General features: G+C 38.3%; 1 protein-coding gene across 1 annotated transcript in view; it reads right to left on the bottom strand.

Moving 5' to 3' along the window:
- Positions 1 to 12,152: 12,152 nt before the first annotated feature.
- LOC131960515 (ankyrin repeat and sterile alpha motif domain-containing protein 1B-like) overlaps positions 12,153 to 21,900 on the bottom strand; it is a 118,625-nt gene continuing 108,877 nt past the window's right edge. Inside the window, exons 4-5 of the mRNA XM_059325751.1 lie at positions 16,276 to 16,428; positions 12,153 to 12,391 (exon numbers count right to left, since the gene is read on the bottom strand). Of these exons, the coding sequence (XP_059181734.1) occupies positions 12,221 to 12,391; positions 16,276 to 16,428 (324 nt within the window). The 3' untranslated portion in view covers positions 12,153 to 12,220. The remainder of the gene's footprint in view (positions 12,392 to 16,275; positions 16,429 to 21,900) is intronic.

Raw genomic sequence — 21,900 nt, 5'->3', positions numbered from 1 at the left:
ATTACTGGATGTAAATGGATTTAATGGCTATTGCAGAACCCATAAATGTTATTAAAAACAGGGTTTGATTTCATGAAAATCTTCAGGATTACACCTTTAAATCTCAGCCCAGCTGGAGCCCTTCTGGTGGCATTTTGACTTTGATTATCGATCATTTTAAAACGTTAACTTCGACTGAGCTGCACACACCAGTTTGTAGAAACGCTACATAGACTCAATATCATATCCAGCTGAAGCTTCAGCACCTGAAAATACCCAAACAATAATAATAAAGTCCAGAGTTAATCCCAGTGAGACAGGAAGCAGCAGACAGATGCCTCCAGTTCACCTGAGGCCAATTTCAACCAACAATCTGGAGAAGAAGAAAAAAAACCATGTGGAGCATCTAGCCCCGGGTTGAAATAAAAAAGGAAAACAAGGGAAACACACTCGCAGAGTTTTTGTTTTTGCAGGATATTTATAGACCCACCTGAGTCTAGCAGGAGGCGAACTACATCCATCTTCCCAAAGAGAGCTGCTTCATGGAGGGCACTGCCATTGTCGGTCTAAAAGAGAAAAAAGAGTGTGTGTTAATATTCTATCACTTTAACAGTTGAACACAGGCAAAAATAGACCTCAAAAACAAAAGTGCATTGGAAAAAAAGGATGAAAAGGGAGCAAGACAACAATGTTTGGATTTGATACAATGCCTCTTTGTTTTGGCGGTTAAACGAAAGAGATTCAGATTAATAAAGTCACATTCCCAGCAGACGGCCGCACCGATTTCCAGTGGTGGAAGAAGTATTCAGATCTCTTACTTCAGTAAAAGTACTGATACAACACTGTGAAATTACTCTATTCAAGTAAAAGTCCTGCATTCAAAACTTACTGAAGTAAAAGTACAAAAGTATCAGCATCAAAATGTACTTAAAGTATCAAAAGTAAAAGTACTTTTTATGCAGAATGAACCCACTTGGATTGTTTTATATATTCTAAAAATATATTGTTGGGTTATTATTTTTGATTCATTTATGTACGGACTGCTTTAATTTTCTCAAGGTAGGGCTCATTTTTACTACTTAATATACTCTTATGATGTTCAATTTAAAATATGTTAACATGTTAGCAAACATTTCATATTAATTATGTTTTTCTGTTAAATCTTGAACTGAAAAGTAACTAAAGCTGTCAGCTAAATATAGTGGAGTAAAAAGTACAATGTTTGCCTCAAAATGTAGTGGAGTAGAAGTATAAAGTCACATAAAATGGAAATACTCAAGTAAAGTACAAATATCTAAAAATTGTACTTAAGTACAGTACTTACGAATACGAATACGAAAACTTTATTATCCACTGAGTGGAAATTCCTCTTTGGTTTCACCATAGACATGTCTCAAAACAACAGAATAAATAGTAAAACAATAAAGAAAAACATTTCAAGGATAGAAAAATATAAAATAGCCTACAGCAATAACTGTACTTCACACAGCACCCATTCAAGTACAAAATTTCATAAAAGCACACCATAGTACAAATCAAGTTTACAAATGTAGGTCTAAGCTGCCTTATTCAGAGAATAAAACCCTCAGCAAAGGAAACAACAGAAGTAAACAGGGTAAATAAATATCTACCGCATTCTGCTCTTATTTATAGCGTTGACAGCTTCTGGGACAAAGGACTTTTTGTACAGGTTCTTGAGTAAATGTACTTAGTTACATTCCACCACTGCCGATTTCAAACCGTTACACAAGCAGCGGGAGAAACATGGCGTGGAAACGTCCCAGTTTCCCCTCCCCGGCCATACGCCGGCCCGTATCTGCCTCCAGCGCTTCTAATGGGGATATTACAGATATGATGCAACTCATGGAAAGTGGCGAAGGGAGGAATCAGCAGTGATGAGAGAGACGATTACTCTGACAAGCCCAGTTTCATCACAGCAACACAGGGACGGGAAGACAAGAGAGCAGATGTTTATAATCACTGTGTGTGGGCGCAATTACAACCAGAATTTAAAGCATCAAGTGAAGGATTTTTATGTGGCTGTGATGTATTTCAAATTATCTTCATGTCATAAAAATAGGAAAATGAGACAGATGGGCAGAGGTTAACAAGTCGACCCTCCAACCACATAAAGAAATGATCTGGTGTAATGTAATGTTATTCAGCAGCCAGACTGGGACGCTTCGTCTGGTTTCTCCCTGACTGGCTGTGGATTGGTAGATGTTGCCTCACCTCGCTGTGGAGGGTTACGAGCTGCTGACATAATCAGAGCAATGCATTTTTCCTCTGTGCCGGTCATTCAGTTGCTGCTGTTTCTGTTGCTGGAGTTTACTGCAACAGTTTTGTTGTATTGACGCAATGTGGATATGAGGACAACAGAGGGAGAGCTGCTGAGGCTGTTGAGTCTCTTTAAATCCTGCTTGTACTGACGGAATCACCGAGCTGTCGAGCTAATAACAACAACGTTTATTTCTGGAGTCATTTTCAGCCATAACTGTGATGTTTTAAGATATATAGTTAAACATGGTTGTCCCACTTATCCGACATTTCTGCTGTCTTTATATTTTGATTCGATTTATCCTTTATTAATCTCACAATGGGGAAATTAAACCTCCACGTTTAACCCTTTATTTTTTCTGTCTTTTTTTTTTATACACAAGTAAACACAGACTGCCCATGGATTTTAGGTACTGTGTTGATTTGCTAACATCATTATAAACCAAATCTACCCAACAGTAACATCTCACTGCCGATCAGACAAGCTGCTAGTTTTGGGTACATTATCATCACGGCCCAGTGTTTTCCACACACAGACTGATTCCAAACAGTTGTGAAAAACATAATAGAAACAGAAGATATTCAATTCAACTTCATATACAGTAGAAAAACAAGCTATTTACGGCTCAAACTTTTGTTTCAATGGGTTGAATGTTCAACACCAGGTCCAGATTATAACACTGTAATGTCAGTGTTATAAATGATATATGAAAGGATCTCATGTTGCAAAAGGGTGGAACATTTCTGGTCAATTTCCAGAAACTTTCCATGTTAAGTTAAATTTGGGAATTTTGGAAATATTAATTTTGAATTAAATCTAAATCTAGTTGTTTTAGCCAAGATTATGCTAAAATAAATGTTCCCTAACTAAATTTAAGTTCCCTGTTCAGGGCCAACCTTCAATTTTGTGATTAATTCCCATAAATTCTTCCAACTTTGAAAATTACTGGAATTTTGCAACCCTGAAAGGATCAAACATGCATTCTAGATAAATGAGATGAGAGTATAACTCAGTTGTTCCTTTTCTGTCTTTGCTCAGTGTTATAAGGTTGCATTTATGCAACTCAGGGGTTTTCTATCTGGAAGCTATTGAAAACAAACATTGTGATTGGTTCTTTTTGTTGTAACCCGACTAGCAAGCAGCTTAAAATGCATGTTAGTGGGATATTTTATTGAAAGGCGATACAACATTTCCTGTGCTTGTGAGGTCAAAGCATATGACTAAGAAACACAGTTCAAAGGGACATAAATGCTACAAAATGTTATGCTTCCCACTTTGGTCCCAGTAAAACTTCTCCTGCAGCTCTGTGGTACACCATGGTTCTATATGTCACCTAGCTTGAAGCTATAACACCCATCAGGGACATTAAAGACTTGAACCTGAACCAAACACTCATGCATACACACAGCCATGACAAAAAATCTGACTCTTGCACGCACCCTCGGCAACATACATATGCTGAATCCATCGCATCCTTCACGCTTGGCTTCCTGACACCACAGATGAGAAACCTGGACCGAACCGAGCTCCGAGCCTTAATGAAGACAAATTATCTGGAGGACAGCCAGGTCTGCTGCTCCGCCGCCGGGAAACTCAACTCAACGCCACACGGAGGCAGATCAACGGGCTCGTCCTCCGCCGGGAATACTAAACTCACCGTTCTGTTTCCTCTGCAGCACACAGTGTCATCGGACAGAACGTGAGCCGCAGCCACTCCTACGTCCTCAAAGGGTCAAAGGTCAACCATCCAGCTCTCGTAGGAGAAGAAGAATATTGTAGGTGTAAATCCAAAGTAAAAACAGATGAGTGGTCACATTTGCAGCTTTATTGGCTGCATCAAACTGTGGAAGTTTACCCAGAGGTCTTTTAGCCACAGCTAGAGGAGGTGGAAGCACAGGAAATGATCCACCCCCCTCTTCCTCACACACACACACACACACACACACACCAGTTGCCCTGCTAACCTCCTCCCCTCTACGGTCACCTCTATACCACTTCCCGTCCCGTTTCCCATAGCGATTATGATGATGTCACGAGGAAACGAGGTAGGCGATTCTCACTCTCGAGGAGTTTCCGTGCATTGAAAGGCAGATGACTTTCTGTTTCTGGCTGCTGGCAGAAAGATAGCTGCTGCTGTTGCTGTTGCTGTTGATGTTGGGTTGAATGTAAATGCTCAAGTCAACTTAGAGGAAAAAAAGGCTGTCTGTCTGGTGTGTTTATTCTAAACTTTTGCCCTGTGTTGTTGGCTACCTGCCCACCCACACCAACTTGTGCTTTTTGGCCTAAAACAGTGATTTAAGTTGTTAAAACTTGGAAATATAAATGATTGACATTTAGGGCAATAATGTAAGTTAGCACAACAAAGGAAGCCAGTTGTCTGCTCAAAAACAAGTTGGTGAGTTGTTGTTACTTATATCTTTAAGTTGGGGTTCACAACAAGGGACAATAGTTCTGATAACTCTTATTTCTTTGTTGGGAAATTCTGTCATTATCGAAAGCTAGCGGCTAACTGATGCTAGCGGCTAACTGATGCTAGCGGCGCTGCTTGTTACAGCTACAAGAGTAGCCATTAGCGTATCAATGCTAACTCTAAATTGTGGTCACAACATTAGCTGACATTTCATAGCGGCGTTACAATCGTGCCAATTCAGCACATTGTAGAAGTTAGCAGAAGTAAGGATTAAAAGTTATTACAATGTTAAATTATAAGTTAGTACAACTTATAGTTGAGTTGACAAAAATCTGAATTCAGAGTTGAGCAAACTCAAAAACAAAACTTAAAATATTTAGTTTAATTGTCCAACTTAAAATTTTATCGACGTTTGTTGCCTTGAAATGTTGAGTTGACCCAACTTTTGTTGTTTTGCAGTGCAGCAGCAGGTCCTCCGTAGGGAGTTCCCTCATTATTATGGAAACATTCAGAGAAGGAAAGAGAGACGGAGAAAGAGAAAGAGACACAGCAAGACAGAGCGAGAGGAGAGAGTGACCGAGCTGCTGCTATAAATTATTCATTCACACTCAGACAGACCTATATGGCTTGACTCCAATTACTGACCTGTACTATCGTTCTCTCTCTCTCTCTCTCTCTCTCTCTCTCTCTCTCTCTTTCTTCTCGTGACAGTTTACAAGGTGTCCATCTGTGAGTCACACAGCATCCAGCCTGTACGCCAGCAGTAAAGCTTTAACACTGCGGCCTTGCAGGCAATACTACAGAGAGGAGTATATATTCAAATGTACACTCATCTGAACACACTGCAGAGAATGTGAGAAACCTGCATGTCACAGTTTCTATTAACCCTTTATTTATCAGGGAAAGAACTATATTTGGTAACTTCAGGTAATATTTCAAGAAAAAAGTTGCAAATTTACTAGATTAAAGTGGCAAATCTACAAGAAAAAAAGTCGCAGATTTAAGAGATTTAAAGTGGGAAAAAGCTACTTTTTTCCCCCAGATTCACCACTTCACTACAGCTCAAAAAATGACGATATCGGCAGAATATCAGAATCGAGATATCATATTGGTCGGGCTCTACATTCATGAAAACGGAACAGAGGAGATGATAGACAACCAGACAACGCTGCGCCTCTGGCCACAGCTGTCATCGAAGCGGAGGCATAAAAATCGATATATAGCATTTCTTAGAATCAATACAGAATCACTAAGCATAATATCACAATACTGTGTAGTGATATTTTCTCACCCACCTGCAGTGCAGTACACTGCAAAAAAAGAAAAGTTGGGTGAACTCAAAATTTCAAGGCAACAAACTTTGATAAAATTTTAAGTTGGACAATTAAACTAAATATTTTAAGTTTTGTTTTTGAGTTTGCTCAACTCTGAATTTCTCTGGCACGATTGTAACGCCGATATGAAATGTCAGCTAATGTTGCGACCACAATTTTGAGTTAGCATTGATACGCTAATGGCTACTCTTGTAGCTGTAACAAGCAGCGCCGCTAGCATCAGTTAGCCGCTAGCATCAGTTAGCCGCTAGCATCAGTTAGCCGCTAGCTTTCGCTAATGACCTAATTTCACAACAAAGAAATAAGAGTTATCAGAACTATTGTCCCTTGTTGTGAACCCCAACTTAAAGATATAAGTAACAACAACTCACCAACTTGTTTTTGAGCAGACAACTGGCTTCCTTTGTTGTGCTAACTTACATTATTGCCCTAAATGTCAATAATTTATATTTCCAAGTTTTACCAACTTAAATCACTGTTTTTTTTTTGCAGTGTAGAGATCTTTAAAATTCTTCTTGATCATAAACTAGTTCCTGGTGAGCTTTAAATGTTTAAAAAGTAAGTAGTGCTGGAGTGTTCACGGCTCATCCCACTCAGATTGACCAACAGGTTTAACTCAGCAGGAGGGCTATTTTGCTCGTCAGCTGTGTAATATAATCATGTAATGTGTGTTAGGATTTACTATGTCTGTGTTAAGGAGGAGAAGGAGAAAAAGGGGGAAGATGTTGTCGTTTCTACACATTACTGTCAGCCAGAAAGAGATGAAACAGAACAGTCAAGTGTGAATGGGAGAGAAGATTTGGGGTAACAAAGGCTTGAAATCCTCATCATCACTAGGTAGAGAGACATTAAAAGAGAGAGAGAGAGAGAGAGAGAGAGAGAGCAAGGGAGAGAGAGAGAGAGCGAGAGAGAGAGAGAGAGAGCAAGGGAGAGAGAGAGAGAGCGAGAGAGAGAGAAAGAGAGAGAGAGAGAGCGAGAGAGCGAGAGAGAGAGAGAGCGAGAGAGAGAGAGAGCGAGAGAGAGAGAGCGAGAGAGAGTGAGAGAGAGAGAGCGAGAGAGAGAGAGAGAGAGCGAGCGAGAGAGAGAGAGAGAGAGCGAGAGAGAGAGAGAGAGAGAGAGAGAGCGAGCGAGAGAGAGAGAGAGGGAGACAGAGAGAGAGAGAGAGAGAGAGAGAGAGAGAAAGAGAGAGAGGTTTTCAGCAGTGTGTATGTGGAGGACGAGGCAAATCAAAGGCGTTGTTGTGTTCATCTTTTCTAGACACATGGAGCCCGAGGCCAAATCCCTGCAGAGAGACACAGAAACCCTCCTCTTCGGATCATGCACACACACACACACACACACACACACACACACACGCTGCAACAAGGACAGAAGGCAGAGAAGATTGGCGCAATGCCGCTGAGTCATGCATCTCCTCGCTGTGAGAGCAGCAGAACGACTCTCATATCAAACAGGTCAAGACGTTTCTATCTTTCCAGAGATGAACACAAACACACAAACACACAAACACACACGTCCATATAAACTCATCTACGATACGTCTGAACACATCCTGAAGGCAACCTGGTCTCACAGAAATCCGTGGAATAGCCACGGATTTCGCTTAACTCAAAATCTGTGGAATAGCCACGGAATCGCTCAAATTTCTGTGAAACTGACACGGATTTCGCTACAATGCAAGTTAATGCCAGTCATATCCCGTGGCTATTCCAACATACAAAGTGATTATGTACATTCACTGAGTGAATATTTAGAAAATAAAACATATATTTCTCGCTAGAAATGTGATCAAAATCCATTTTTATGCAGAAACTAAGTCAAAATATTGATTTTTTCACTAAAAATGAGAGAACTGTCCGCCATGTTTTTTGTTCTGACCGCCGGGACCTTGAAAGTCACGTGACTTGGAACAAACCAATAGGAACAAACATCCATGGAATAGCCACGGGATATGATGTCATTAACTTGCATTGTAGCGAAATCCGTGTCAGTTTCACGGAAATTTGAGTGATTCCGTGGCTATTCCACGGATTTTGAGTTAAGCGAAATCCGTGGCTATTCCACGGATTCCTGTGAGACCAGGTTGGTCTTTTTTGTGGTTTTGTGGATATTTAGGTGTCTCTTTCTAGACATTTTCCATCTTTTTTGGTTGTTTTTTTTGTCATTTCATGTCTCTTGTAGACATTTACATCTTTTTTTTTATCTTCGTTGTGTCTCTTTGTAGTCGTGAGCTGTTCTGTCTTTTTTGGGTTTTTTTTTCTGTCATTAGCCTTTCTGTCTCTTTGTAGTCATTTTCCATGATTGTTTGGTTGGGATATGACTGTCATTAACTTGCATTGTAACCAAATCCGTGTCAGTTTCACGGAAATTTGAGCGGTTCCGTGGCTATTTCACGGATTCCTGTGAGACCAGGTTCCCTGAAGGACAGGGGGCAGAATGTGATAAAGTATTCTCCAGAACAGATTTGTGTTCTCTCAGTTAGATCCTCCTCAGCTTTGAGCTGTACAGTAGAAAGCCAGTTTCAATCGCTCCACATATTGTCTATAAACTGTAGCTACACGGCCAGGAAAAGGCAGAGCAGAGCATCTGTTCTACCATATGTCTTCTGTAGCAAATGAGCACTGAGTCAGGTCAGTTCTGACAACAGTAGAAGTCAACTGCAGTAGCAGTGATACATTCAGGTCGTTCAAAACTTTCATGAAAAGGAGTTTTCTTTAAAAGGCTTCACAGGATTTGTTTATTGTGATGTTTTTAGAGCTAACTCTCCTATTGATTGCTGCCTGCCGTGTGGCTCCACACCATCTCAACTCTTCTTTCTTCATTCAGACTCCGTAGCTTCCTGAGGCGTGGAGCCCTGAACGCCTTGAAGATGGTTTTCCTTCAGTCCTTCATGATCATCTCACAGCATCGACTGGACTATAGAAAAAAGACTCCCTAGAGGCATTTAAATGTATTCAAGCACATGTGTGGATGCATTATAAAGCACCTCCCCGTATGTTCACAGGCAGCTATGTGCATTGAAGAATAAAGTCTGTTACTGCACTGGAGGACACATACCACTAGAAAAACATAACTCAAAAAAATGACTGAAAAAATGTCACTATCAGTGTAAGTGTAAGCTATATTAAGAATATTTTCACTGCTTTACACTGTAATAAATTATTCTGTAGTCATTTAATTTTACTTAATATATTTGATAAGAATCCTTGGCTTTCTTTTTTTACTTTTTTACCCTTTTATTTGTCTTTTGTATCTCTAACTCTGTTTTGGATTGAGTTTTTATTACTATTTTATTCTATTTTATTCTATTGTTTTTACTGTTTTTAGTATTTTATTCTTTTTATTGTTTTTATTTATACCCAGTTGTGTATGATTTATTCTATTTTAATAACTGTACAGCACTTTGGTCAACTGAGGTTGTTTTTAAATGTGCTCTATAAATAAACTTTGACTTGACTTGACTTGATAAAATGTATTAAATATAAATGCGTCCTTGATTTTGAGGCAGTTGTTTAAGTAACTTTAATATAAAAATGTTTGAGATAGAATCTACTTATTTTGATCACATTAAATATAATCTTTATGTGTCTGTAATTCTAAATCAGGAGAATTTTGAATGAATCCAATACAATAGAATTAGTCCGTTTTTAATTGACAGGCACTTCCTGTTAAGTTATTAACTCAACTTGTAACGTAGTTAGATTTAATTAATAATATTTCCTGCAATCTGTTGCCTCAATTTTATTGAGTAGATATTGTTTATCTTTTTTTACAGTGTATCTTGCCGTGCTGTGCTCTTCTCAAAGCCACCAGATACAATAATTTTACCTTACAGAAGACGGGGTAGCTGGTCTAGCGCTGCCTGGATCTTTTAGTTTGCTTGTGTTATTGTGTGATTTGGTGAATCTGAACCAACCTTTCAAACACTGAAGTCACACAATAACACAAACAAACATCAACATTTGAGGCTGCGGTAGAACAGCAACACCTGCGTTCTGCAAGGTTAAATGTCCTTTTTTTGTCAAAGGAGTCTAGATAGATGTATAAATAGCTTCAGTTCCCTGTCAGACAGAACTGTCTGGAACAAGGTGAAAATATTCTACACTTAGACTGATTTTGTCTGAAATATGTTTTGCTGCTAGCTTCAATGCCAGAACAGTTTTTTATGCCTACTTCTCTAAACTAGTGCCGACCATCATCTACTGTAGAAAACACACTGGCTGTGGAAAAAAACCTCATATAATTGCCACTTCAAAAAATCCAAACTATCCCTTTAAGGAGCCACATTATTGCCACCAGTTGCAGCTTTATCCAAGTAGAATAATCTGTGTAAATAATCAGAACACCATGTCTGGATCAGTTGTGGTGTTTGTGCAGCGTGTCAACAACCACCAAATGTCCTGTAACATGCATAGAGCATCATTCTGACAAACTCTGCAGAGACTCATAAACAGCACAGACACTTAACAGTTAAGACAAGCGAGCAAAGTCAAATAGTTTAGTTTGTCAGAGGAAATGGTCTCAGGAGGAAGAAAACAGAGTTGGAGAAAGCAGCAAAGCGTGGCTGCATTCTGACAAGGCCTTCACTAAAAACAAATGGCCCAGAAAGCGTCGGGACAAAGCTGCGTCTGAATCGTCCAGAGAGTCAGAATACACAAGAAGACCAAATGTAAATGAAGGAAGGGAAGAGCAGAGCAAACAGCATGACAGGCAGCAGCAGTAATGAAGCTCCATAGGCCTTAAGTCACTGTATTCCTTGACTTAATGTAGTACGTGTAAAGAGAGGCGACCTCTCAGGAACACCCTGTCCTCCTCCTCCTCCTCCTCCTCCTTCCTCCTCCTCTCTCAATCTTTTCTCCCAATCTATTATTCATCCCTCTCCACCACCACACCATGGGAGGCATGCACACTTTCAAAAGGAGAATCTGCCAAGCATTTATGCCTGTGGTGGATTATATACACAAAAAAACAAAGCCATACTTTCTGTCATTAAAAACACCAGACAGCAGCTTCTGAAATATTCACATGCAGCAGAGATGAAACGAGGAAGAAGATTCAGAGTCGCAGAGATTCTGAAAGATTTAAAGAGTCACCTTCTCCACTCAGCAGCATCAGATAATACAGATGAAATGTCTCGATTCTGTTTAACCCTTTATCAGGCAAAGAACTATATTTGGTAACTTCAGGTAATATTTCGAGAAAAAAGTTGCAAATTTGCTAGATTAAAGTGGCAAATCTACAAGACAAAAAGTCGCAGATTTAAGAGATTTAAAGTGGGAAATCTGCACGAAAAAAGTCGCACATTTACGAGAAAAAAGTGGGAAAAAGCAACTTTTTTCTCCCAGATTCACCACTTTAACCCTTAATAGGGCACTCATTGAAATACTTGCAAATTCCAAATTTCAACCCTAGAGAATATTGGAGGATATTACATACTGACAGAATGTGTAAAAAAAACATACGAAAATAATATTTTGAGAAAAATGTTTACCAGATTAAAGTGGCAAATCTACGAGAAAAAATTGCACAGATTTATGAGATTTAAAGTGTTGAATCTGGGAGAAAAAAGTTGCTTTTTTCCCACTTTTTTCTCGTAAATCTGTGACTTTTTTAGCGCAGATTTGCCACTTTAAATCTTGTAAATTTGCAACTTTTTTCTCGAAATAATACCTGAAGTTACCAAATATAGTTCTTTGCCTGATAAAGGGTTAAGAACTTACACCTACCTACTGTAAATGTTTAACGTGTTCCTGTATGTGTACAGTAAATGTGTACATATTCAAAAGAGTCATTTCACCCCAATATTATAAATTATTCCTGATATTTTGCAGCCGTTTTCGCACAACAACATAAGTAAAGATATTTCTAGAATCCTGCATCTTTTCAACTCACCAGCAAAGTGTCCAAGATAATGATAATCCACAAATCTACTTCCTGCCTAAGTACACCTTCCGGCTGTCCAATTTAAAAAATAAACAGCCAAAACAGGTTCTGTGGATTAGTTGAGATAACCATGACGTCCCTGTTGTAAAAAGACATTACTTGGAGTTTTTCAAAATCCAATTTCATCAAAGGGAACATGCTTTGCCCTGAGCCAAAAACAGAAAATGAAAAAGCAATATTCTTGTTATTTCATTATCATTTCTTTGTCCGTGAGGCTGCAGTAATCTGTGCCAGAGATCTGTTAAATCCTCGGGTGCAGATATAGGACACTAACAGCTAAAAGCTATTAATTTCTCTCCTCACCACACAGTTGACGTCCATGCCGGCCTCGAGCAGCGTCTGCACGGTGCTGTGGTGTCCGTTGCGTGCAGCCAGGTGGAGCGGCGTGTGGCGGCGAGTGTGGCTGCTCATCAGGTTGGGGTGAGCGCTCACCAACATGCACACCACCTGCACACAGAAACACGACCAGGTGTCAGGACAGAGCAGCAAAGTCTGAAGAAACTGGGACATTAGTCACTTTCTTGGTAACTTTGTGTTAAATCTTTTTTATTTCAAAGGACATTCAAACACATTTTCCTTGACTTTTGTTTGTATAGTTTACAAGTCCTTTTCGATTATTTCCCCATATATTATTATTATTATTATTATTATTATTTAATTATTTATTTATTTTAATGTGGAATACCAGCCTCATGTCAAGGCTTAGAATCTACCTGTTCAAATTTATCAAACCAGAAATTATAGGACACCAGAGCTCATCAAACAGATAGCCTTTGTTATATTTCTCCAAAGTTATTTTCTCTAAAGGCAAGAAAGAAGATATTTGGTCCACAAAAGTCTTAAAAGATGGTGGTAATGCATTCTTCCAAAATAAAAGTATACATTTCTTTGCAAAATAAGTAATCAAAATGAATATTCTTCTATTCTTCTAATATACTTTTTTTGTAACTTTGGAGGGGAAAAAATCACAGTAAAAACAAAGTTTTTATAAGAAAGTAAATGTTTTATAAGAAAGTAAATGTTTCGTTGTTTAATATCTATATTTATATAGTAATTTACAATATACATGTATAGGTATTTACAATGTAATATAAATTGTTTATAGTATATATATATATATATATAATTGTTTATAATATTTGTATGTGACTATATTGATTATTCATATATATATATATATATGTATATAGATATAGAGACCTGTTAAGGGGTAGCACTCGATAAGTTTTCTACTTCTTCCTACTCCCTTTCGAGCTTGCAGAAAGTGTCTGTTTTCTCAATTTTTTTTTTTGCTTTTTTTGTTTTGTTTTCTTATTTATTCATCTATTAATATTTAAACTTGTTTTTTTGTTGTTGTTTTTTTACTTGCTTGCATGTTCGAAATAAAGACAATCAATCAATCAATCAATGTTTCGTTGTTGAGAATCAAAGAGAAGCCAGTCAATAATCCATTTAAATTTTCCTTTAGTTAATTGAATAATAAAGCGTTAAAAAGCAGGATTGACGAAAGACATTCCATATTTATTAGTCTAGACGGGATTGTCCAAAAAGTGAAATTGAGGAGCGTTTATGGGTACAAGTCGGGAACCGGCCTACTTTACTTATTTCAAGGGTGCTGAATCAAAAAAAAATGGTTCCCAAGCGAAATTTTGAGTTTTTGACCTTCTCATTTGCATATCAAAACGGCAGCCGTTGGTCGTTGGACCATTTCCCCTTAGTTTTTTTGTAAGTAGGCAATCAAAGATGAGGAAATTAAGTTTCTGGATCTATAGTCTAGAGTCAGAGCAAGGATATAGTGGAGGCTCAGTGGCTTTTTTATCTATATATATATATATGCAAAATACCAACTTTTAAGGTGAAATTAAATATTATTTGTGTCCTTTTTTTTTAAGGCTGACATAAATATTCAATCAATATCACTTTTAAATGTTCCAGTTGGTATTTTGCATATATATATATATATATATATATATAAAAAAGACACTGAGCCTCCACTATATCCTTGCTCTGACCCTAGACTATAGATTCAGACACTTAATTTCCTCATCTTTGATTGCCTACTTACAAAAAAACTAAGGGGAAATGGTCCAACGACTGTGCAAGATGGGCAATTTGGTGGCCATTTGATACAAATTAGAAGGTCAAAAACTCACAATTTCGCTTGGGAACCATTTTTTTTGGACTCCGCACCCTTGAGATATGTAAAGTAGGCCGGTTCCTGACTTGTACCATAAATGCTCCTCACTTCTTATAGAGGGCCTTTATTCTGAAATCTGTCTAGACTATAAATCCTGATTTTTCTCCAGATTATTGGCCTTGTGTTGGGATATCATGACAGTTTTACCCAAATATGACAAAAGTTGTCATTTTACTGTAACTAAGGGGTAAATCTGCATTTCTTTCCAAGCGATCATGAATTTAAATATACTGTAGATCTGTTCACTTCTTTGTTTTGTATTAAAGTTCTTGTATTCAAAGAGCTGTCAATCATTGAGCGTAGCAGAAGGTTGGAGTTGTAGTAGTGGAGCCTCCCTCCTGTTTGATCGTCGATGATTCCTTTAATAACTCAGCACACAGTTTTCTCGAAAGCTTCCTCCTTTCATGTGTCTTTGTGTGTGTGCTGTATGTGTGTATATACTAAACTTTTGCCCTGTGTTAGTTACATTTCCATGCAGCAGCAGCTTCCACCACAGGGATTTCCCTTCATTATTATGCAGAGAGAGAGAGCGAGAGAGAAATACCGCTGCCTTTATAAATTATTCATTCACACTCAGACAAACCTGTATGGCTTGACTGCAATTACTCACTACCTTAGCAGAGAGAATGTGTGATTGCATTTGAACATCAGCAGCACTTGTGGCGTACGCCTCTCGCTGTGAAGCTGCACTTATGTGTGTGTGTGTGTACTTCTTGTCACATTTTTGACAAAAGAGTAAAGTCGGTGATCTAAAAATGTTCACCTGCCTGCCTAGCACAGTGAGTGTTTGAGGAAGTTTGGTTTTCATCATATATCCACCATGTTTAAAAGAATCAACAACGACTGCCAGTTCAGAAAACATGAATCTCATGCATGCTCGTTAGGGTCGGGTACAGGTCACCAACGGTATTTACTTTCTCTGTAATAACAAAAAGGTAATTTCAGACGTTGACATCCAATAGGGAACAGCCATCTATACCTAGACATCCAATAACCTTAGTGTCTATACTTACAAGCTGTATAAACCTAGATGTAGACCTCCAATAGCTGTCTATACCTAGACATCCAATAACCTTAGTGTCTATACCTAGAACCTGTATATACCTTATTTAACAATAACAATAAACAATATACCTAGATGTAGACGTCCAATAGCCATCTGTACCTGTCTATACATGCAAATGCCCAATAGCCTTCTAGATGTAAACATCCAATAGCTATTTATATCTAGATGTTCAATAGCCGTCTATACCTAGATGTAGAGGCCAATAGCGTTCTTGATTTAGACCTTCAATAGCCATTTATACCTAGACGTCCAATAGCTGTCTATACCTGTCTATACATGTAAATGCCCAATAGCCTTCTAGATGTAAACATCCAATAGCTATCTATACCTAGACGTCCAATAGCTATCTATACCTAGACGTCCAATAGCTATCTATAGCTAGACATCCAATAGCCATCTATACATCTAGACATCCAATAACCTACTCGATGTAGACCTTCAATAGCTGTCTATACATGTAGACAACCAAAAGCCTTTTAGATGTAGACCTCCAATAGCTATTATACCTAGACTTCCAATAGCTATCTATAGCTAGACGTCCAATAGCTATCTATAGCTAGACGTCCAATAGCTATCTATAGCTAGACGTCCAATAGCTATCTATACCTAGACGTCCAAAAGCTATCTATACCTAGACATCCAATAGCTATCTATACCTAGACATCCAATAGCTATCTATACCTAGACATCCAATAGCTATCTATACCTAGACCTTCAATAGCTATCTATACCTAGACGTCCAATGGCTATCTATACCTAGACATCCAATAGCTATCTATACCTAGACATCCAATAGCTATCTATACCTAGACCTTCAATAGCTATCTATACCTAGACATCCAATAGCTATCTATACCTAGACATCCAATAGCTATCTATACCTAGACCTTCAATAGCTATCTATACCTAGACCTTCAATAGCTATCTATACCTAGACGTCCAATAGCTGTCTATACCGAGAAGTAGACTTGATGATGGGAAATTCCAACTCAACAAAACTCAACTTCTAAACCTTTGTAGTGTAAAATATACACCTTAAAAATACAGTTTGTTGTCATTGTCACTGACCTGTAGGCGTCCATAGAGCGCTGCCAGGTCCAGAGGTGTTTCCTGCTGGCTGTTCCTCATGGTGGGGTCAGTCAGCTCCTGCAGCAGCACTGAAACCACCTCAGAGTGGCCATACTGGGCTGCACAGTGGAGAGCTGTTTCCCTCTCATGGTTCTGGAGAGCAATGAAAAGAAAGGTGGATGGACAGACTGTTATGACTGTGGTCATATTGTAGTTATTGTTTAGCAAACTGCATTTGTATGTGTTCCCTGTGTTTTAGTTTTCCTTTTTTATATGCAGATTGGAGTGTGCCATAGCCGCGCTGTGATTGGTGGAGAGGTTCCACGCCTGGGCTGTGATTGGCTGCAGCCGGAACCACCTGGTTTAAATGGAGCCAAGATGGCGGCCGTCGGTGGCAGCAGGCTTTTGCCTCATCCTCCTCTTCTCCCAACCGGTTCACACCTTTTGAGTTAACTTGTGGTTTTGGACTTAATTCCCTTGTTTTGAGCAGTAAGGGTGGGTTGCCAGGTTTTGTTTCTCGTTTTCTCTTGTTTAAGTAGGTAGGGAGGTAAGATTTTGTATCTTTTGGTTTTTCAGGTAAATTTCTTATTTTTAAGACAGGATTGTATTGTTTGTTATTTTGGCTTTAGTCCACCCCTAAGTTGAAGAATATTTGTATTTACTTAAGTTCTCTTTGTAAATAAATATTTACCCTCTTCTTCAAACTTATCTTTGTTTGTGGCTACTTGGGAGATGGGGAAGATGGGGCCTTTTCATGTTGTGCTCTAGGCCCCTAGACTGGACCATAACACAGAGGGAGGAGAAAGATGGATGAGTAAGAAAGAGGTGGGAGTGGATGTAGGAATTATGGGAATGATGAAGAGTGGGCAGGAGGTAATCAAGTGTTGAGAGGAAGAGAGGGGAAAATATGGCCGGAGAAAGGTGGAGGGATACAGTGAAGCAGTATAGGAGGTCAAAGGTAAAGAAGAAAGGTAGAGGATATAAGCAGTAAGAGAATTAGAGAGATAAGTTTAAGGTTTAAGGAATAATGGATTTTAAAAAGGAATATGAGTTTGTAGCAATGAAAAGCATGGAAAATCAGAAGATGGTGAGTTAGAAGTAGGGCATATGTGGGTCAAAGGATTGAGATGTAGGGGAGAAGTAAGGAAGAGAAGAAGAAAAAAAGCAGTTTTATTTATTGAAACATTGACACAAGGTGAAATCCAAGATGGAAAGTTACACTCTCTGCAGACATTTCTGCTCCACACATGAAGCGATGTCTCAGTCGGTATATCACGCCGTGTGTTCAGATTCCAGAAGTGTGTCAGGTTTGTGGGAGCTGTCAGGGGAAATCTATAGCTTCCTGTCCGTGAAATAGAAAAGATGGCCGACAGCAGAGTGTTTTTCTCAAACCATTGCTGCCGTTCTGGTCCAACGATTTTCTCTGCGCTCAACAAGTGAGCCTGTCAGCTCCTATTCAAACGGCCAATCAACATATTCAAAAGAAACCAGGCCATTAAACTAAAACTAAACTAAAAGTGTGTTCTACATTCCAATCATCAATTCACATCTTTAAAGGTACAAATCACATGCATCACATGTCCCCATTTTAATTCATAGTTTTCAAATTAATTTCTCACGTTACCATCGAAACTGCTGATTCATTTGTTGGAATTCTGTTTACATAAACCCCAATGTGCACATATATACATACATTAATATACAGTAGGGATTGGTATCTGTACTTAATACTTTAAGGTATCACCAGAAATAACCCAGAACCATCTAGTATTTAAACCTCTCCAGTGGTTCTGCTTGTAGCCAATCTCTGCAACACTCTTCAGTTTATTGCAACATGTGATTGGTCCACGACTGCAGCAGCTACGACCCAACAGTCTGAGCATTTCATGGTGATGGCGGTTAAGCGTGCAATGCATTTGTGTAAATATCAGAATATTGTTTAGGGAGGAGTGGTGTAACTGAATGCTTCTATTCAGATGATGAGTATCTCATGAAGTACTCCATTGGCATTGGAATTGACTTAAGGGTACTGGTATTGGTACTGGAATCATAATTTTGAATAATAAAATTGATTTCCAACCCTAATGTGCAGCATTTTAACCCTTTATCAGGCAAAGAACTATATTTGGTAACTTCAGTGGATATCAAAATGGGGTCGAGAAAAAAATAGCAGATTTACTAGATTAAAGTGGCAAATCTGCGAGAAAAAAGTTGCTTTTTTTCCCACTTCTTTCTCTTAAATTTGCAACTTTTTTTCTTCTAGATCTGCCATTTTAATCTAGTAATTTTTTTTCTCTAAATGTTTTTATTTTTTATTTTGGATATCCGCTGAAGTTACCAAATACGGTTCTTTGCCTGGTAAAGGGTTAAAGTAATAACAACTTCTCATATGATGACATATATTGTCTTTCTTACTGTTTATTCTGCATGCCAACAGAAGGTGTTTCAGTTGTTGAAACACTCATATCTTCCTACAACATTACAGTGTGACATAAACCTTATATTAAATGTTTATATAAATGCTAAATAGGGGGAGTTTAAGTTAAGTGATACCGCAAATTCAAATCATGGAAAAGAAAAACCCTTCTATGATTGCACCTATATTTTAAAATTCACATGAATAAGAGTCACCCAGACCTCTGTAATGATACAATCTGCAGGTACTTTGGTCTGAATGTCTCAGAGAAAAGTAAGTCTATTTTGAAGGTTATTTTAAACCTGGGAGGCTCATGTTTTGAGGAACTATGGCCATTTTCTGGTTCCCCAAGGCCCCCAGTCAGGACTAGACCATTGTTGGTGGTCCCTGGGGTCCTTTAGGGTGAAAACAGCCCAGTAATGACTGGAAAACTGGGCAGGAGCTGGACACCCATGAAGGAGAGAGAGACATGATGGATAGCCATACCAGGGGAGAAGAAAGAGAAGAGGATAGAAGGGAAACGAGTGGAGCCTGTAGGGATCAGATCTGTGTGTGTTCCTACATGCATGAAGATAGATAATCTGGCAGCAACATATGGTACACTGCAAAACAGTCGACTTGTGTTTTTTGGCCTAAAACAGTGATTTAAGTTGGTAAAACTTGGAAATATAAATTATTGACATTTAGGGCAATAATGTAAGTTAGCACAACAAAGGAAGCCAGTTGTCTGCTCAAAAACAAGTTGGTGAGTTGTTGTTACTTATATCTTTAAGTTGGGGTTCACAACAAGGGACAATAGTTCTGATAACTCTTATTTCTTTGTTGGGAAATTCTGTCATTAGCGAAAGCTAGCGGCTAACTGATGCTAGCGGCTAACTGATGCTAGCGGCGCTGCTTGTTACAGCTACAAGAGTAGCCATTAGCGTATCAATGCTAACTCAAAATTGTGGTTGCAACATTAGCTAACATTTCATAGCGGCGTTACAATCGTGCCAATTCAGCACATTGCAGAAGTTAGCAGAAGTAAGGATTAAAAGTTATTACAATGTAAAATTATAAGTTAGTACAACTTACAGTTGAGTTGACAAAAATCTGAATTCAGAGTTGAGCAAACTCAAAAACAAAACTTAAATATTTAGTTTAATTGTCCAACTTAAAATTTTATTGAAGTTTGTTGCCTTGAAATTTTGAGTTCACCCAACTTTTCTTTTTTTGCAGTGTGGATATACAAACCGGCATGCATGTGATGGAAGCACACACATGTGCATTATGGCTTCTGTGTATATTAATAAAGGGAGAAAGGAAAGTTACAAAAGGGCATGTATGTGTAGCTGTGTTGTTGCTGGTGTTTGTCCAAGAGCAAAACCTACATTTTGAGTTAGTGGCTGAAATTTAACACGAGGTAGGAAGAGTAGGGATCTGTCCAACAAACTCTGACGTCAACAAATCAAAAACATCAAGCAAAGTAAACAATACAGTAACTTTATTCTACCATGCATGTCTCTGGTCCCAGTTTACAGTTTACACTGCAACACTCTTTTTATCAGAGAAATCAGAGTTCTGTAATAAAAAATCTGTGACATTGTGTTGTACTCACCAAGTACAATGTCACATTTAGATTTGGCCTACATCAGAAATAGGCAGATAAAAATAGAAATTAAGTCCTGGACGTGTGGAAAGTTTGTTGAAATCCAATACAGAAACAAGAACTGAGTGTTTGTACAGTAGAATAGTGATGGAGGGAAACAAAGCTCTGTTTGAGATGTGGCAGGGTGTGTTCATGTTGTCAGGGTGTTAAGAGTTTCTGCATTCAGAGGTGAGGTTCACTTGTTTGTTTAACCATTTACAGTTGAAGCCAGAAGTTTACATGCACTGTATAAAACACACAGAACCTTTTTTTTCCTTAAATCAGACTAAACTTTTCCTGTTTTTGGTCAGTTACATTTGCCAAAATTAATTCTATTTTCTAAATACCAGAATAGTGAGAGAAACAATTTTCTAGAGTTTTTTTTATTATTATTTCTTCATAATCACAAGTTTATATACACTAAGATGCCTTTACACAATTTGGGACAGCCCAGATGATGATGTCATGGCTTTGGAAGCTTCTGATAGGTCAGTTGACAACATTGGAGCTAATTGGAGAAGCACCCGTGGAAACACACTGCTTCTTTATGTGACATAATGTCTGATTATGCTGTTTCCACCACTTGGAAGTCCCAAGTCGGGATTAGAAACTCTGAAAAATGTGAGTAAGATCTGTGCAAGAGAAGTCGACATATTCCTTTGATCATGAAAATAATTTAGCTAGCACAAACGACTGCGACTACAGCTTTTATTTCAACTGAAAAGGACGTCAATGGGACAGGTTGTTGCTTGAACAAATTAAGTCCAGTTCCCAACAAGAAACTGTTCTTATGAACAACTAGAAAAGTTCAAACCTCCACAAGGTATGAAAAGATTGAAAAGAAAAGATTAAAAAAATAAATAAATCTCTCACATCTCATGTTCCTGCTTACTGTTATCTGTTTATGACTTCATCTACAGATGTTCTGGGTCAAAATGAGACCAAACCTTTCAATGGGTATCATGTTTTCAGCAACAAAAGGCCAAAATGTGACCAAACTATAGGTAAGGCATGCTTTAAGTCTGCCTGTTGCTATGTGATTTTGAGTTTTTGTCAGAAATTGTTAATCACTGCAACAACAACAGGTTCTTGAGCATACAGCATACATAAATATGCACAAATAATATAAAGCTGATGGGTCCAGGAGTATGCAAGAGGAGCTGCAGACAGAAAGAAACACTGATGCACTGTAAACAATAGTCTTGTAAATTAACTGTAGAATACTGGCAGCAGGGTTATTACTGTCTGATAGCAATTAAGCTCTGTCTTCACTGTAACCTTAGTCATTTTAATAAACCATATACTGAATGAGTTAGTGAGTAAAATACAGCCATTAAAATGTGGACAAGAAGAGACTTATATTTTAAAACGACAAGCTACCTACAAATATTGCCCAGAATGCATTGTTTTCTACAGTATAATACCTTTTTAATGGAAAACAGTATGCTACTGTCACAATTTGTCTGTTTTCTTACAGCAGTTTGTTACAGTGTGGAGATAACAATCAATGTGAATGAATGATGTGGAATAGTGATTAAGTTTGGTGATCACGTTGCTTTTAAACACTCTTTAGCTCTATTAT

The sequence above is a fragment of the Centropristis striata genome, chromosome 22 (assembly GCF_030273125.1).
Source record: "Centropristis striata isolate RG_2023a ecotype Rhode Island chromosome 22, C.striata_1.0, whole genome shotgun sequence".
NCBI lineage: Eukaryota > Metazoa > Chordata > Actinopteri > Perciformes > Serranidae > Centropristis > Centropristis striata.
Note: the sequence above shows the minus strand (reverse complement) of the source record. Positions and strands in the feature narration are given on the sequence as shown.